Source organism: Takifugu flavidus, chromosome 9 (genome assembly GCF_003711565.1).
Source record: "Takifugu flavidus isolate HTHZ2018 chromosome 9, ASM371156v2, whole genome shotgun sequence".
Classification (NCBI taxonomy): Eukaryota; Metazoa; Chordata; class Actinopteri; order Tetraodontiformes; family Tetraodontidae; genus Takifugu; species Takifugu flavidus.
The window spans coordinates 9,526,049-9,543,529 of record NC_079528.1 but is presented as its reverse complement, the minus strand read 5'-3'; the positions used below and the strand labels follow the sequence as shown (position 1 = coordinate 9,543,529).

Below are 17,481 nucleotides of genomic sequence, written 5' to 3'. Positions count from 1 at the left end.
TATTTTGGTGTTATTTGTACAGGGATTCCCCCTAACGACAGTGCGTGTTAAAATAAATACAAACGAATATACTGTGATATACGTATATACTTTATTGGCAGAAAGGCATTGTAACACAGAGTTTTATTTTTTAGTAACCATTTTTGTTTTTTTTATCATTGGACCTGGAGTCCGTCAATAAAATAAATAGCCCTGTTCTGTCATAAGATTTATTCAGTTAAGTTGGAAGAGTATCTCAGACTGCCATTGCAATATTTGGTGGAAAGTTACATTTTAAATAATGAATCTACTAGTATTTCAAGGTTGACCTTGATATATTATAGCTTTAACTTTATTACACTTACTGAGGATGGTCGAAATATGTGTCAACTAACACCAAAAACAATATTTAGAAACACTAGGCGGTGTAGCACAAATACAGTCACTCAGTATGGTCAGCGTAGGTCCTGAGGTTCTGGAGGTAGGTCACGGCTGGAGATGTCGGAACACCATTAACTGTTATTAAAATTGAATGTATTTAATGTAACGTAATGTAACGACTCGTGCATCAGGTGAATAACATCACAATTGACATGCAATTATCTTATACTCTTAAAAAGGAAGTTCAAATGAAAAAAAAGGCACAGGTTCCGTTTTAATTTTCCATAAGATTTTCAGTGCATGATTCTTTATGTTTGTTCTTCCCTCAGCACTTAATCTTTGATTTAACAGATATTCAGTTTCTCAGATGTGTAAACACTGCTGGAGTCGGAGATGTTCGTGTCCAATGGGAGTGCAGAGAAGTAGTCGTGTGATTTGCCCTGTTTTCCTTTGCTGGTGTCTTTCTTAACTGGAAACTGAATGCAGTCCTCAGAGGAGTGAAGGCAGTCTGAAGGTCCAGGCACAAAAAAAGAAATTGATCTTTCCTTGTCATTAGATGAAGTCTAGAAGGAACAAATAAGCAAATACAGTACATTTTGAGACATTTCACTCTGTGACATATATACATTGAGTTTTAGAGTTTAATATTTACATTCTGGTACGATGAGTCTGAAGCTGTCAGTCTCTTTAATGCCTGGTTTTGAGCTTTGGGGGTATCCACCTTCACAGGACCCTGGAAAAGAAAAGAAAAGCCCTCCTTACTGACTGTTTTTCAATCCCACAAATTCACATCGTTTGGCCAATTTGCCCCACAGTTCGACTTGGACTTGATCTGGCTGTCCACTTCCTGGGCGTTTCGGGCTGCTGAGTGTTACTGTTGCTGCCTGAAGGTGGAGTGCTGTAATCCTGCACACATAAACACAGGCGCACCAAAATCAGCATAACATACTCCAGTCTACGCTAACAAACACTGTGATGATGTGAATATATGTGTTTTATGCTGAAGGTTGGATGCCTGTATTATCATTTGTGCATTCATAGTGGCTCTCATTGATGCTCCTTTTAGAAGTAAAAATGCCTCCAATCACAGCCATGCATATTATATTCAGAGAGTATTGCACTGTCAGGAAATTCTTACATGGATGTTCACCCTTGGAGGGTTCACCACTGGCTTTCGCCTTCTTCTGAAGCGAGCTCTGAGCTGCGCGATGGTGGAAGCTGGATATCGCTTCACGAACAGGATAAAACCAGTCATGGCCACGATCACGCCAGAAGAAGCACTGATGGAATTGTAGAATGATTTCCATTTGTCTTGTTTTTCTGTAGAAATCACAGACAAAGATGTGTTTTTTGTGAAAGGAGCACAGAATTTCATTGTGCACTGAGAACATTTCAACAAAACCCTGGGACTCACCGCCGACCTTCAACACTGTGTATGACACCAGGTTGCCATCTTTGTCCCTGATTTCATATACGCCGCTGTGCCCAGTGGTCAGACTCACAATGACAACTTCCTTCTTGGAACCGTCCACCCTGAAAGAAATGAGGCCCTTGTAGCGTAGGTCACTGTCTGTTATCTTGCCCTCGCGGATCAGCTGCACAGGACCATAATAGGGCCCGGGGTCAGACTCATCAAGGGAGGTCGTCTTAGGGTTTTGAGTGGGGATGAAAATAAGGTTGCCGTGAGAAACAGGAAGGGGCAGGCTCATGGACTGCTTGATTAAACGAGTGAAGTTGAAAGAATGGGCTGGTTGCAGGATCATGAACAGAGAAAGAGGGTGTCAGATGGAAAGAGAGCGATAAACATTAGCATTAGATGTGAATGGGGTCAGCCAGTCAGCTCAGCATCATCTTCCGTCTCACCTCGGACAGTGAGTCTGCTGTATGACAGCACATTTCCATTGACGTTCCTCACGGTGTAGTTGCCCTGGTCCACTTGCGAGACTCTCTCAGCCACCCAGACCTTCCCACCCTGCTCTAGCCGCCCTCGGCCGGCATTACCGGCCTCGGTGTCTGTCCGGTTCCAAAGCACAACTGGCATGGCCTCTGCTGGAGCACCAAGGGGAGAAAACTCCAGCAGGGCAGCATTTTCAGGAATATTTTGCTCAAAGTTTTCCCCGTAGTACCTCTGGTATGATGCTATGCAATCTGAAGCAGCACAAAACACAGACAAATCAGTGCGAAGCTCATGAAATATGATCATAAATTGGTCAGACTAAAGTACCTAAAACCTTCAGCTGGAGTATCTCGTATGTGAATCCCGATAACAGTTTGATACTATAAAGTCCCTGATCGCTCTCCGTCACCTCTCTCAGGACTAACATCCTACCTTTGGTCAGCTTAAACCGTGGGTCCTTGACCTGCAGGCACAATATCCAGAGGTTTTAGCTACTGGTGCACAGCATCAACAAAAAACACGGACAGCAGGAGAAGAATTTCACTCACAGAGGTGTTTTCCAGCAGTACACGCTTCGGTTCACCAGAGTCAGGCGTAAACGTCACCGTTCTAGACGTTGAATACACGGGCAGACGGAACTCCTTCCCAGCACACAAGACTTGCCTCTCGCCTGTGGAAATGGATATGTAGGATGTAAGAATACCTTTCGGTAACGTATATCACAGGAGAACACATTGGAACAAAATGTTGCTTTTAAGTAACTTATTACAAACCAGCAGAACGTATCATTATTTTAGATTTTCTCCAACAGAACTCAATTTAATATTTAGTAACACAAAAGCTTGTTTTAATTGACTACAATAATGATATTTCATTTATTAAGAAATGGTGCAATTATTCCATTTAAATACTGTTTGCTTGCATCACTGTTATGCTGAGTGTTACAAAGGTTATTATAGATTGCAAGAAGAGTAACATCCAGTGTCTACTCTAGATATATATGACTATTACTGCTGTGAAAATAAGAAAATACAGAATTTTGTAAGTGGCCACCAGTCTCTGCCTCCAGGCGCAGCTCTGGTTTCCTACAAACAGTGAATGTGCCTCCAAATGATGCCCTTGCTAACACTTCAACATTTTGAGTGTTACAATGTCCACAACCCCTAGGAGAGAGGTAAGAGCTGTTTAAGCAATTAAAAGCCTGAATGGAAAATTTAAGATTATCTCTCCATATCTATCCATTCTATATTTTCAAATTGTTGCCCAGCATGTATCAGAAGAATTTCTCACATAGGCTTGTTTTTATTACCAACAAACTACAGATAAGACTATTGAGAATTCTTTATAAGGGAAGTTTTGGACACAATTAGGTGACAGTTAGGATGCTGAATAACTGTTAGCGAGACCACGACCACTTCACAATACAAACCTCAAAATCTGCTGATGATACATGATCCGATTAAAGCAATTTAATGAATACTTTGGAATAAAATTCTAAACTTACCTGCAGCAAGTGGAAGGATGAGCAGGATCGTGAGGAGGACAGGTAAAGACATTTTTACCTGTGGAGAAACATCAGAATCATCACCTGCATCGTTAAAGTCCTCCATGTGATCATCAATCCTTTTATCGATCGTTACGCTAGAGGGAGCCAGATTACAACCGGAGGGACTTTTGTCCCAAACCCTCAACATTAATGATAATTAATAGTTTACACTGGAACAGAGCCGCCCTGGTCTCTATTTGATGTCACGGAAACCGAGATGTCCAACATATTTTCCATGGGACGACCAACATAACGACGCAGAGCTCTGTGGTCATCGTTACCATGGAGACCTAAAATGATCAGTTCGCCACTGCGCCTATCACGTCAACTCACCTGTGTGCATGCGTTCGGGTCAAATCCGCCCCTGAATATTTACAAATGTTTTTATGATTTAAGATAAGAGGACAACAGCGTTCACAACAGAGTGCGCATGCGCACCCGCCAATGGCGCAGCTCCTCCTCAAGTTGCGGCGCATTGTGCTTCACTCACGCACTTCTTTAAAGACGCAGACGCACATGATACATTTCCTGAAAATTACATTTGTGGAATTTTATTTCTTTTCAAACTCATCGATTATCAATATTTTTTTAAAAAAATGCCCTGTTTAGCAACATCAGCCTGTGTTTAAATGCTATTATTATTATTTAATTATCGATAATATTATCTTCGATTAAATACACATGATTAGCATATAATTTAATAACCTTTTCATGAAAATATTTGATGTTCCTCTTTTTATACACTATGTCGTTGTGTCTCAATGCAGAACCGGTTTGGTGGGAATTGAATGCAAGACAAACGATCAGAAAGTTTTAACGTTATATAAGCCAAGTTCGTACCAGTAGATAGTCCAGAAAAACAATCAAAACCGAACCAGCAGATAAAGACAGCTCAGGAATCAAAGAAAAATTTCACAGAAGGAACTGGAAAATGGAGTTAATGGATTTAGAAGGCCCTAAAAGTGACACAAGCACACAAATAATCTCCTCTGTTATGTTGGGACCATTGATGTGCGAGTAAAGGTCCGTCCAAAACTCAGGTAAATAACTAAAAATGAGGGCTGCAGCCTCACAGGGGAACATGGCCTAAATAAGTGCACAGTTAATAATGAATGTCCTTGAAAAAAGGTGGGAAACTTTCAATATGCAAATGTTGAAATCTCTCTACAAGACACATTCATTCTTGATTATATCCCAATTCTTTAGATTTAATATTTAAAATACACAGTTGGTTTAAACACCCTTGTTAAATGCCAGGTTTTTGTGATGTGCAACATTGGGACAAACCTGAAAGATTTCCTCCTTCAGGCTGACCTTTGACATGAACAATTCATCTGAAGAAAACAAAGGAAAATGTTTTAGAGGATACAAAAGACAAATAATGTGGTTATATAAGTGGCCACACCCTGGCAGATTTAACCAATCCAAAACAGGGTTATGATCCACAGCGGGAATTCCACACCCTCCAACATTTACACTAACTCTAATCCCTAATAAAGTTCAGCCAGTGTTTCTGCCATGGTTGCATCTTAAAGCAGAAGCTGAAGAGCTTCAACAGCATCACCATATTCATGCTGAAGCTGGCCAGGGTGAAGGAAAGCTCAAAATGGCAAAAGCATCCGTTTGAAATCTTACCAAATCAATATAGGCACCTTAAAACTTAAAAAGAAAAGCTCTGTTAAAAAGCATAATTATTTTCAGAAGGTTCTCAAACAGCTTTTCTTTTACTGAACAATATTCCAAAGGAAGCTTTCTGGCAGCTTAATACTACAGTGGATAAAGGTCAGAAACAAGGAGATTTTAGGGCATTTTCCCTCAGTAGCAGTAGCATTAAAGAGATGTAAAACTCGTCATCATCAAGCAATGTTAGTGTAATATATGCAAAAGCATTAACTTCCTTGTGTGTTTTCCTAATTTAAGACTGGGGAATAAGGAGCCGGTAACCAGAGAATCAATGTTATTTGTCTTATGGGCACGATTGCGATTGAGCCTTTCTGTCCCAGCGTAAATGTTATGTCATCTGTTTCAGTCTCATCACCTGCATCTGTAAGCTAAAGTGATTTCAGTTCATTTAACTGAGATACAGATGCGGGGTCCTATTCCATCTCACTGGTGGAAAAGTGGCAATGCCATCCTGATTTCTGCTCTTTTAGACTGTGCTGAGTAGGTCACCAGGCTGTATGGACATTCCTTTGCTCTTCCGGTTCCTAGGCAGGCCCAGTATCTGGAGTTCATTCAGATTACCAAGGGAAACGCACAGATGAGCAGGGATGCTTGTGTGAGGTGAAATACAACCTAAAGAGGAAAGACAAAACTTTGGTGAATAGAAAAACGCTTCAGGTGTAATCGATGAGTTATTAAAAATATGTTTGTATGTGTTTGTATAGCGTACTCTGAAGTACTCTGAAGTACGCTATGAGGTAAATAGCAGATAGTAAATAATCACATCATCCAATTTCCATTCACCTCACCTGTGTGGACTGTGATGTGTCACGCAGACGGAGATACCGAAGGGCACACATTGATCAACAAGAGTACTTCCTTAGAAAGCACCATTACAAAATGTATTATGTCGTTTAAAAACAGATTTACTTAGTGGGATAACAGCAGTGGGATTTACGCTGTGGAGAGCACAGGGAAACTGTAAGGTTGCAGGTTTTAAATGCTGAACAAAGTATCAAAAAGAGACAAACCGCATTACCAGAAGCACAAAAATTTCAGCTCATATTTGGAGGTTATGGCCATAGGAAAAAGAGACAAACCATATTACAGGAAGCGCAATGTTGGGAATTCACTTGTACTGTAGTTGGGAACAAAGCAAAGATGTAGGACTGGCTTCTTGACCCCGGTGTAAAAGACAACTTTTTGGAGCAAGTTATACATTTAGGAGCCTCAAACCACGCTAAAATAACATTACGGTGCTGATGTATTTGATTACAGCAAAACCACAAATTAGATTTAAAGTAAATTTAAAGCAAAAGAGGTTAAAAATTGCTTTTTCTGGGGTGCTCAGTGCGTGGGCGCTTACGATAATTATATCTATCAGCGTAATAATGGGAAATGACCCCGGTGGGTGGAGTCGGTAGACTGGTGCAACGCGGGATAATGACACACGTTTGGAGGGAATCTCGGACTTGTTTTGGCATCAGAACGTCGCGCTAAAGGACCAATATTAGTCTGCCTGTCAGCAGTTTTAATGTACTGACCGATCAGTCTGCAGGCAATTAATTGTAGCAACAAACATCAGCGAAGGGGCGTTTTGAAGGCATAAAGTCCCATAATCCTTGAACGTCTCACGAACGCCCTTCTGTCTTGTGTGTACTTCAGGCTCATAGGAAACTCCCTCTGAATGTTAGTCTGGTGCTACAGCGGAATGTATGTACAGTTTTAAATATATAAATTTTAACCGTGCATTTTTTATTACTGGATCCCAAGTGAAAAGCTGGTGCCGTATATTTAACCACGTTGTAAGGTATAAACAAACGATTGTTTTCAACTACAAGTGGTCATGTTGCTGTTCGTGTTGGTCGCCCTTTACTGTGTTGGTAAGTTAAAATGATCAGTTGGTATTTACTGCTTGTAATTAATAAACCATTTTAATGCATAATGCAAAACACCAGGGGTTGTTAAGATACTAGCGACGTCTTTCGTGCAAATATAAAACCTTCTCGTAAACATAAAAGGCGTTTTCTAGGCGTTTTCTTTTTAATGTAATTCGAGAGAAAGTTGTCCCTCCTCCTTTAACCCTTTGATGCACGCTTTGTTTTTACTCTAGCTAAAAAGTATAACATTTCAATATCATTTCTCTACATAATTAGCATAAGGCTCTCACACGTTGTTTACTCTGAAGGGTTCTCATCACGATGACGTCATTTTACCATATACGGATAGGGGTGAAAATACTTCGTACACGGGACACTCGTACTAATTTGTCTGAAGGCACTACGATCCTGTGCGTGTAATTGTGATTGTGTTGGAAATGCATGCATGTGTGTTTGCACATGTCTACACTACTGTATGACTGAGCTTTCAAGTCACACATTTTCTGTGTCCTTTACTTCTAATTTTTATGCAAATGCTGAAACACTATAACATTTTTTTTTAAAAATAAAATGCCTAAACCAAAGATCTACTCTGGGCTTCTAAAAGTTACTGAGGCTTTCGGAACCAAAACAGAGCCCGACTTTGCTGCTGTAGCCCCATGCACAAAAATACAGAGGAGGAGAGCATCTCATGGGTCACCATGGGTGCAGTGATGAGCACTGTTGCAAGACGGTTCCCTGGGGCCAGGGGCTTTTTTTTATGTGGTGTTTGCACGTTCTTCCCGTGGCCTCCTGTGTTTTCTCCAGGCACTCAGGCTCCCTCCCACAGACCAAAGACTGTATTTGGGGATGAGTGAAATGATTACTCTGATTTGTCTGAAGGTGTGAATGAAAGTTTGAATGGATATATGACTCTGCATGTTAGCTCTACAATGAGCTAGCGCCTTGTCCAGGTTAAAACCCCACCTCTTTCCTGAAGACAGCTGGGATGGGATCGAGCCCCTCCCCCACAAGGGAAAAATGTGGCGCTATAATGAGCAATGATGTTATGTGGGAAATGTGTCAGGCTCTTTATTATAGTAGAACAGTCGTGAATGTTTGATGTCAGTTGTTTGGCTCAATGCAGGTTGAAAATGGATTTTGATGAGCAAATTTTTGAGCAAAAGGTGCTGCACATGAGTATCTGACACTGAGAAAAATAAAGCTACTGGATGTAAACAAATGCCAGTCTTTCTCATGTTCTAGGCTGCAACAATCACAACATAAGTAATCCAGTTGCAATGACTATAATAAAAATAACTCATTTCCATATAAGATACATCATGACAAAATAGGGTTAAAGTGCATGGTTTAATACTGTATGCATGTTGGAGTTATTTAGATATAATTAAACCTTTTTTAGCTCACATTTGGTATTAGTACATTTTGAGCAAAAGGATCATCACATCATTTTTTGAAGGTCCCCCAACGTTCCTAACAGTCACTAAATTAATAATACAAAGTACACAGTTAATCTAATTTATGAAGGTATACAAATGGAATAAAGGAGAGGCAGTTTCTATGCCTTACTATCTGTACTTGACAAAATGTTTATGACCTGATTTCATCTACATAACTAAATATATTTATTTAGTAATAGTTGGTTTAGATGGAAGGACAAATTCCATCAACCAAAGGAGCCATTATGTATTTATAACAGTGCACCCCACGTGGGTACCTTTTCTCTTTTTAATTCAGTACGGTTGTACTTCTACAAAGGCACAATCTTGCACTGAGAAACAACATTTATGTGTTTTTCTGATTGAAGGCTTTTCCGCGGGAGTCAGAGATGAAGAGCAGTGTTATGGATATTATCTTCCCATACCGTTCTCATACCATCCACCACTTTACAAAGGGCCAATTTACTTTACCCCAAAAGGTGAACGAAGGAGTTCCAGGAGGACCATAGCCAATAATGGGCAGGTAACCACTGAGTCTATAGAATGTTATGTGTCTTATCAGCATGATTGCTGAAAAGTATCAGGGCGCCCAATATTTCTGTCCCGACTAAACGTTGTGGTCTTCTACAGTCTAATCACCCACGTTTCAAAATCACCTCGTATTCAGCAACTTTAAAAGATCTGAGAGAAACCGATGAGGGGACATATTCTGTCTCATTTGGTGACAATGATATAACTGACATCATCAATCTGAAGGTTTTGGGTGAGAACAACTATCAAATATGATACAGTAAAAAAAGTATTGCTAATGTGTTGTATGGAATAAACCTCTTCTGACTTGTGCTCTTTTAGAATGTGGTGCTGAGGTCACCAAAACCTATGGAAATTCATTCTACATTGATGTTCCCAGAGAGGCTCAGTATCTGGAGTTCACTAGACTTAACAGCAAAGAAACAACAGTCTTGTGGAATCGTACTGGCTCTCTGATCAATAAGGAAAATCTGAAGATCAACAGGAATCAAATTCATGTTCACAGCCTCACTCAACTGGATAATGGCTACTACAACATTAGGAAGAAAGACAACACTTTGATGAGTCGGACAAAGCTTCAGGTGGAAGGTAATGGGATAAAACAGGATGTGTTTTTGTATGTTATTAAAAATATGATACAATTTACTCTCTTCCACACAGCAAAAGAGACACACCTCAAAGCCACAGACAGGGAAAACGTCTTTATCCGATTTCCCTCTAAATCAAAAACCTGGACTTTGACGTATATCTCTGATGAGGATGATGAAGAGCACACATTGGTTGACAAAGGGATTCAGGTTAGAGATAGCTATATTCATGTGCCATTTAAAAGGAGGTTTTCCAAGTACGATGACGGCATTAATATTAGCCCCGTGGAGAGCGGACACAGTGGCACCTATTACTTCAAGGATCCAGATGGCAACCTGGCTGAAACTGTAAGGTTGGAGGTCTTTGGTGAGCAAAAGGAAATTGGGAAAAGCAGAGAAGCAGTAAACATTTATATAAAATCTAACTCGTTTCTTGCTCTGTCGTCCAGGGTATCTTCCCACATATGTTTACATCCTTGTGCCCATCTTAATAATCCTGGCATTGATTGGCTGTTGCTGTTGTGTGAGAAAGTGTTGCTGTAAAAAGAGTTCCTCCAAAGGAAATGAGTCGGCACCTGCTGCACAACAGCAAGTAAGTTTTCCTTCAGGCGTATTTGGCGTATTTGAGGTACAAGCTGGTGTTTTCATCTCAATCTACCTGCTGCAGGATCGGGCCCAACCTTCTGTGACCTACTCTGTGGCACCAGCTACACCTGTGTACAGGTATCAGCCAGTTAGGCCTGTTGCTCCATCACAACCTGCAGCCTTCTCCACTGGTCCATCGGTATGTTTTAAGGGGGTTTGGGAAAACTTGACACACACTCTCTCGTCTCAAGGCTGCACCTTTTTATACTTTGTGTGATAGAACAGCTTTTTTTTTTCGATAAGCAGTGACGATCCATCATCGCGGGGATTTCTGACCTTTGAATGTTTTGACACAAACACAGCTGACACAGCCTCATGTGTCCCTTTCAGATGGCAGCTCCCCCTCAGCCGGCAGCCTCACCACCTGGATTCCAGGTCCAGCCCAATTTCCTGTCCTCGGATGGCGAACCCACTTTTGAGCTGAAAGGATCCAACTTCTCCTCGGCACCCCTGTTTAGCTCAAACTCAACCATGGCTGATGTTTATACCTCTGACAAGCTCAACTTTCTTTGAGCATCATGCTGGACAGGGAGGATAGGGTTGATCTAAGGTCTTTGTACATTCTGGTAAATTTTATGTACAAATAAATAGCTAAAACTTAACCAGGAAAACATATAAATTACACAAACATTTTTAGATGTCAAAATCATTTTTTTCTTTCATCTCTTATTTTATAGTCTAGTTTTTGATATAAACTAGCAGAAACTTTTAACCACTGCAATATTATTGTAAGCTCAATACTAGGAAAGTGGCTGCAGTTGGGAACACAGCAAAGACTGAAACCACAACAACCTACTAAATTGTACAAATTATAATGCAGATCATCTCATTTTTCTCAGGTAAGAAAGAACAAACCTCACTGTTTTGCTCAATAATTTCTTTTGATCTTTTTGTTTAATATTAGTACTGTACCCGTAGAAAGGTAACTATACACATGTTTCTTTCTTTCTTTCTTGAAGATTGTTACCTGCAGCCATCAATGCAAGCCACTGTTTACTGTTGTCAATTCAGAATGTTTATGTGCCTTATGTTTTGTGTTTCTATCATATCCAAGGTGGTTTTTCCCCCCATTGTATCACTATGGTAATGTGTGGTTCTCATTTGAGTGTTTACTGGATACATAATGCCGTTACATATGTGAAACACGTTTGCTGATTATTTGTAATGACTTTGAACATGATTGTGGGCAAGATGCTGAACCACAAGATGCTCTTCATTGATAGTAAATCTTTTTTTAATTGTTGTGACAACCTTCTACGTGTTAATGTTTCTGTGTACCCTCCAATAAAACGATGTTTGAACTTATGTCTGCTTCAACAATTAAGATCCTCTGACACTCTAAAAAATAACTTTACACTAGTTATAGAATTCTAAAGTTGTACACTCAGATTGCTACTGTATTTGATTACAAAACCGTGGAATAAGTGAAACCTAAATTAAAGAGGCTAAACTGGTGAACAGCTGACTTTCCTCTGCGGTACTGTGTGTTGTAACGAGCAGCCGCTCCAGTTCATCCATCAATGAATGCTGGGAAGTGTCACTGGTGGGGGCGGGGTCAGATTATGTAACTCATATTTGGGGGTTAGGGCCAACTGTTTTTACGCAAAATGAACGTTGCCTTATATGTCACTATAATGGTCGATAGTTTTAAATGTCCTGGCCGGTCAAGCAATTAATTGTAGCAACAAACATCAGCGAAGGGTTGGCTGGTGGCGTAAATTCCCATAATCGTGAACATCTCACGACCGCCCCTCTGGCTGTGTGTAGTTCAGGGCTCACTGCAAGGAACCTCCCTCCGAATTACAGCCTGGTGCCATAGCGGAATGTCTGCTCAGTTGGAAGCATTTTTAGTGTTTTCATTGTTTGTTTATTGGTGAAACGTGGTGGCTTCTTATTGGGGGGGAGGGGGGTTACTTTGTAAAGGTATTAAGGTGTACTTCTTTTTTAATTATTGATTCCTATCACGAGCGGTCATGTCGCTGCTGTTCTTCCTCTTGGCCAGCTTTTCTTGCCTCGGTAAGTTCATCTGATCAGTTGTTATTTCTTACTTATAACACCAATATACTCTTTTGTTGCATAACATTATCCAATGCACTTATTTAATGTGGTGGAAGTTTTGCTTTTTCTCTTTTGGTAACGATGCTCGGAACCTTCTTTCTAGTACGCAACTAGACGTGTAGAGAATGCTTTCTATGTCCTTCACCAGTGGCTAATTTAATAACCGTGGCTGATTTAATAGTACAAAGTACACCAATAATCTGATATATATGATCGTGGAAAAATGGAGGACAGGTGAAGCAGTATTCACGCTGCGTTACTAACTATACTTCATGTCTATGACCTCATCGACATAAATAAATGTATATATATATATATATTTAAAATAAATTGATTTAGACAATTAACTACAAATAATTCTATCCGTGCGCCCCAAAACTGTTCCATTCTCAGATTATTGTGTTTTCACTCATGGCTTCATGTAAATATCATTTATGTGATGTATTTATTTATTGCAAATTATATGTACATCTGTTCTATAATACTTTATTTTGTGTTTTGGTGTTGTTTTCTTAATGAAAATATTGAGTAAAGATAAAACCTTAAAATATTGTACATGTCAAGCTTCACGTTTCCGTGCACGTGTGCTTGAGAACAATATTGTGAACTTCTCCTTCGGTCGGGCAGTTTAAACTATGATTTATTTTTTCAAATGATCATAGTGAACCCTGAGCTCAAGAAGAGAAGGATCCCTTTTTTACTGCACATTTAAATAAAAAATAGAATTGCTGAATTCTCACATTTACTATTGTTGAGGATGCATTCAGGTGCAAATGAAGAATGCTTTGTTTATCCAAGCAACATTGTGGTAATTTACTCACTTGGTAAATTAACTACCGGTATATTATAATTGATACAAAAGGCCTGTTGTGCGGTCACTGAAAATAGTTGGATTTGTTGTCAAATGGAATAGTTTCTCCTCCACTATTGCAGCAGCGTAAACATGAACATGCTCAAATCACTTCAAGCCCGTTGATGTCAGAAACTCCTAAATTAGGACATTGTCTTTTTTTAAATTAAAAAAAAAAAAAAGATTTTGTTGAGGGTTCCAACTCCTGTCTGAACCTAACGCTGTCATGTCTCTGTTTGATTTCTGCTTCAGGCTACTCTCTTGACATTCAGAAAGAATATGGGGAATGGTCCAGGTTTATGATGTCCAGAGAAGCCACATCACTTGAGTTCAGGCACAAGAACAAGTCCGATACAGTGGTCTTGTGGAACCGCACGAATCGTACAATTACTCAAAGCAGTAGACGAAAGATAATAGGCAACTTTTATTTGATGTATGACTTGACCCAAGAGGATAATGGTGAATATATAACAAGGGACAAGAATGGATTAGTGCTGGACACCTTTAATATTGTCGTTATTGGTGAGTATTTATGAAGTGTTTTGCTGTTGTTTTCTACTGCAGTAGAGTAGCGTTTACATTCATAATTTATCTGAATTCATCATGGTTTTGTAAAGCCAAAAGCACAATTATATTGACCTATTTCTGAAAGCTGTATAGAGGCAACGTATGCCTAGGTGAAAGTTTTTATAGTAACCTTACTATGGCACAAACGTGAGCCTAGCTGCCATCGAGTTCTCTTTCTGTTGCAGAAAACACAAGATTCTACAAACGCGAAAGCGGGAAAAGCATCCGGATGAGTTTTAACCTGGACCCCCAGTTCTGCAACATTTATTTCTTCTCAGAAAGTAAGATGAGCATGACCAAGATGGTCCAAAACGGAACGCTGACGGGGGATGTGTACTACTCTGGTTGTTCCTACATTGAGCTCAAACAGCCATGTGCAATTTACAACAGTTACCTTGAATCGACATGCAAAGGTCAATTTGAGTTTAGGGATCAGAATAACAACAAGGCCTTAGTAGTGACGCTGGACATTGAGCGTGAGTATGGTTTGGAGTGTTTGGTTTTCTGTTTGGTGTGTCATTTTAATATTTGTTGTCTTTCTGGAACTGCAATGTTTCAGCCGGGAAGCTTAATCTGTCCCCCATCGGGATCACCCTTGGTGTGTTAAGCATCCTCTCAGGCTGCTGTGGCTGCTTGAAGTACTGCTGCTGTGGAAGCAGCTCTTCCGAAAAGCAGGAAGAAGAGACCCCTGAAAATGAGCCTGCGGTGCAATACAACGAGGTGAGTCTGTTCCCGTAGAAGCGACCCCGACACTTGAGGGCGCAGGGTGGTGCGGCCTTCAAAGACCCAGATTCTGCGCGTAAACTCCTGTTTCTGTTTAAATGGAACTGCAGTTTGACAGTGAGCCTGTTCGGATTAAGATGGAAGATTCTGCTCCGGATGGTCACGGCTCCACCCACCCCTCCTCGAGTGAAACCGGGCCGCTGGTCAGTGCGTCATGTTTACAGAGGAATCGGCGTGTTTAGTTGTTCCTCGTCACTTCTAATGACTTTCTTTAACCTGCAGATGCAAAGTCCTCCATCTGTGGCCATTAAATCAGCACAGGTATCGATGCCAACATCGGTGTGACACACACACACACACACACACATTATGAATGAATGTGGGCTGTGGTGTGTTTCACTTCAATTATGTTTCGTTGGAATTCATTTCTTGTTCACAACTCCAGCCAAACACAACCGTCCAAATGTTAAATCCGTCACCAGTTTGGCACTAAATGAATGATACTGACAAATCTCTGTCTGACAAACACAAATGAACAGTTTCTTCATAGCGAGTGTGTTCTGGATCAACATCCAGCCAGGGTCTTCCTCAATGGAAGATGTGACTGCTGGTGCTGGGATAGACTCCGGCACCTTCTGACACCCTGATTGTAGATAGACGGGCATAAGATATTTGGAGCTGTATCAGTTCTGTGGACATCAATCAATCATTTTTACGTATATTACGATATGTAATATCGCTATAACCTGTTTGGAATACGTCTCCTCTTGTGTCCAGGTTCCTGTTTCAGACCAGAGGGCTATCCATGGCCCATCATCCATTATCTCAGAACCACGCTTCTCTCTGAAGGGAATGAGTTTCCCCTCTGCACTGAATTCTGGGTCATCTTCACATGATGTCTACACCTCAGACAAACTCAACTTCCGTTAAAAGCTTTCACTAAAAAGTGAATAGCTTTAAATAGCTTTGCCATTTAAATGTTATTTGCATTGTAACTGCACTGTTGCTTGTCACTGACCTTCTGTTTACTTGTTCCACAGCCATCAACATCTGATTCTGCTGTAGCCCAAAGAAACATTATCAAATGTTGTAGGAACCGCTAATTACATATTTGTTCGATGCATTAGGAATACTTTTTCACGTATGCATTTGTCATTATGTACATAAAATGGCTGTTTTAGATGGGACTATGTTTAATCTTTTGGACTGAGGTATTTTAGGCTTATTTGGGTCTAGGTTTTTTTTGGAGAGACAGGTGCCTTTTTTCAGCCATAGAGGTGGTTTAAGCCATAAGTGACCGACGACCTCGGTTTAAACAAACATCTGTTTAAACTTCTACCTCAGCGTCTTTACTACCTGACCTCAAAGGTCTCTGCGGTTTCTCCTGCTGCAAAAGGAATAGCTTTCTCTAGATTCTGCTGATATGCCGGAGATGCAACATTTTTTGCACTTCCTTATTTTAAAAGTCAAGGCCATCTTCCTGTTTTATGGAATACATGTATATGCATGTTTGATAGCTTTTGTGTGACACAGACGTGCTGATTGTATATTAGGAAAATTATCTATGCTTGAATCACATTTATATTATTGTGAGTTACATGGTACTAATTGAATTACACTGTCATGACCATGTTGCCTTTAACACACCTACTCACTACTGTGTGCAAACATTGGCCTTAACCGACGAAATAAACACATCTACAGTAATATAAAAACATAACCCTTATACTGTACTACAGTTGAATTGAGCGCTTTGAAATCATGCATCTGTGGCCATTTGCAATTATCAGCAACATATTTTATCACTTTATTACTGAGCTGAGATCATCATGTGTGTTTGTGGCTGTTACATGTTATAATAAAGAACTCTGTTGAATGGTTTGTGCTCCTTTCCCACGCTTCTCCCAGTACAGCCAAGTGCTTACACACCAGTTCATCGCTACCAGGACAAGCCGACGTGTGTTTGTAACACACATTTTTACTCCTTTAAAATGAAATCCTGAACGACAACCAGGTCCAACCTGCATGTAAGGTCCTCACCAGTAGATGCTCCCCTCTCACTCTTTTTCAAACTGAAAAAAAAATCTTCTGCACAGAAAAATCTCTCTTGGAATTGAACCAAAGTGACATTTCTTTTTTTGCCACGTGTATCTGTGATGATGCAGAGAACAACAATGGTTTCCACTATGTTCATCTTCTCTGACACTCCAACACTTCAAAGAGAAGGAGGACATTGACTTGCTGCTGTAGGCTGAGATGACAGGGAAGAGAATTCTGGTCATTCCACTCCACTGGAGGAAAACTGAGACATTACCTCTGCGAGCCTGGTGGGTCAACAGGACCCTCGGTTGACTGTGCAGCAGAGTACCAGTCAGAGAAAATGACTGAAGAGGACTCCGTTTTATTGCTGTTATTGAGCTCGGCAAGTGTTGACACATCTGTATGATTCTCAGTGTATGAATCTGGCTGGATTTGAATAATCTTTGGATTTATGTTCTCCAGGTTGGTTGAGACCTGTTGATATCGAAGCCTCGGTTTGTCGCTTCACACTGAGAAGCAGCTCAGTGTGGTTCTTCCACTGCTCTGACCCAACTGGTAGCCTTTATTTGTGTGTTCACAGATCCTTTTCTCTATTGTCACATTCGCCTCCATCACCCATCTTTGCATTTAGCCGCTGATCTGATTCGACCAGGTCTGAATGCATTCCTGTTGCTGCTCAGTGATTGGCTGAGCAGA

At 40.4% G+C, this 17,481-nt stretch overlaps 3 protein-coding genes across 4 annotated transcripts; 2 read left to right on the top strand and 1 right to left on the bottom strand.

Moving 5' to 3' along the window:
• Positions 1 to 72: 72 nt before the first annotated feature.
• On the bottom strand, positions 73 to 4,285 carry LOC130531293 (uncharacterized). The gene is made up of 10 exons (XM_057043238.1): positions 4,137 to 4,285; positions 3,762 to 3,819; positions 2,806 to 2,927; positions 2,585 to 2,720; positions 2,224 to 2,508; positions 1,775 to 2,107; positions 1,499 to 1,680; positions 1,174 to 1,266; positions 1,013 to 1,093; positions 73 to 923 (listed from the first exon to the last, which is right to left on the bottom strand). Exons 2-10 carry the CDS (start codon positions 3,811 to 3,813, stop codon positions 705 to 707), a joined length of 1,503 nt encoding a protein of 500 aa, XP_056899218.1. The 5' UTR covers positions 3,814 to 3,819; positions 4,137 to 4,285; the 3' UTR covers positions 73 to 704.
• A 2,755-nt stretch (positions 4,286 to 7,040) lies between these two features.
• On the top strand, positions 7,041 to 11,852 carry LOC130531931 (uncharacterized). Its single transcript, XM_057044135.1, has 8 exons — positions 7,041 to 7,348; positions 9,153 to 9,307; positions 9,415 to 9,547; positions 9,637 to 9,903; positions 9,976 to 10,269; positions 10,352 to 10,494; positions 10,570 to 10,686; positions 10,878 to 11,852. The coding sequence occupies exons 1-8, from the start codon at positions 7,312 to 7,314 to the stop codon at positions 11,058 to 11,060; spliced, it is 1,329 nt and encodes a 442-aa protein (XP_056900115.1). The 5' UTR covers positions 7,041 to 7,311; the 3' UTR covers positions 11,061 to 11,852.
• A 410-nt stretch (positions 11,853 to 12,262) lies between these two features.
• Positions 12,263 to 16,621, top strand: LOC130531933 (uncharacterized). Of its 2 annotated transcripts, none has more exons than XM_057044138.1 (7): positions 12,263 to 12,563; positions 13,708 to 13,977; positions 14,208 to 14,303; positions 14,582 to 14,742; positions 14,856 to 14,948; positions 15,028 to 15,066; positions 15,523 to 16,621. In XM_057044138.1, the coding sequence occupies exons 1-7, from the start codon at positions 12,521 to 12,523 to the stop codon at positions 15,673 to 15,675; spliced, it is 855 nt and encodes a 284-aa protein (XP_056900118.1). In that variant the 5' UTR covers positions 12,263 to 12,520; the 3' UTR covers positions 15,676 to 16,621. The 2 variants fall into 2 exon arrangements, with proteins under 2 accessions (XP_056900118.1, XP_056900117.1); XM_057044137.1 differs by having other exon boundaries at positions 12,286 to 12,563; positions 14,208 to 14,498.
• Positions 16,622 to 17,481: the final 860 nt, after the last annotated feature.

Coding starts and splice junctions, on each gene's coding strand:
- LOC130531293 (XM_057043238.1), bottom strand. CDS start 3,813: ATGTCTTTACCTGTCCTCCTCACGATCCTGCTCATCCTTCCACTTGCT. Junction 2,928..3,761: donor CATCCTTCCACTTGCTGCAG/GTAAGTTTAGAA, acceptor CCATTTCCACAG/GCGAGAGGCAAGTCTTGTGT. Junction 2,108..2,223: donor CAGCAGACTCACTGTCCGAG/GTGAGACGGAAG, acceptor TCCTGCAACCAG/CCCATTCTTTCAACTTCACT.
- LOC130531931 (XM_057044135.1), top strand. CDS start 7,312: ATGTTGCTGTTCGTGTTGGTCGCCCTTTACTGTGTTG. Junction 9,548..9,636: donor CATCAATCTGAAGGTTTTGG/GTGAGAACAACT, acceptor GTGCTCTTTTAG/AATGTGGTGCTGAGGTCACC. Junction 10,270..10,351: donor TGTAAGGTTGGAGGTCTTTG/GTGAGCAAAAGG, acceptor TCTGTCGTCCAG/GGTATCTTCCCACATATGTT.
- LOC130531933 (XM_057044137.1), top strand. CDS start 12,521: ATGTCGCTGCTGTTCTTCCTCTTGGCCAGCTTTTCTTGCCTCG. Junction 14,949..15,027: donor CGAGTGAAACCGGGCCGCTG/GTCAGTGCGTCA, acceptor TTTAACCTGCAG/ATGCAAAGTCCTCCATCTGT. Junction 15,067..15,522: donor TGGCCATTAAATCAGCACAG/GTATCGATGCCA, acceptor TCTTGTGTCCAG/GTTCCTGTTTCAGACCAGAG.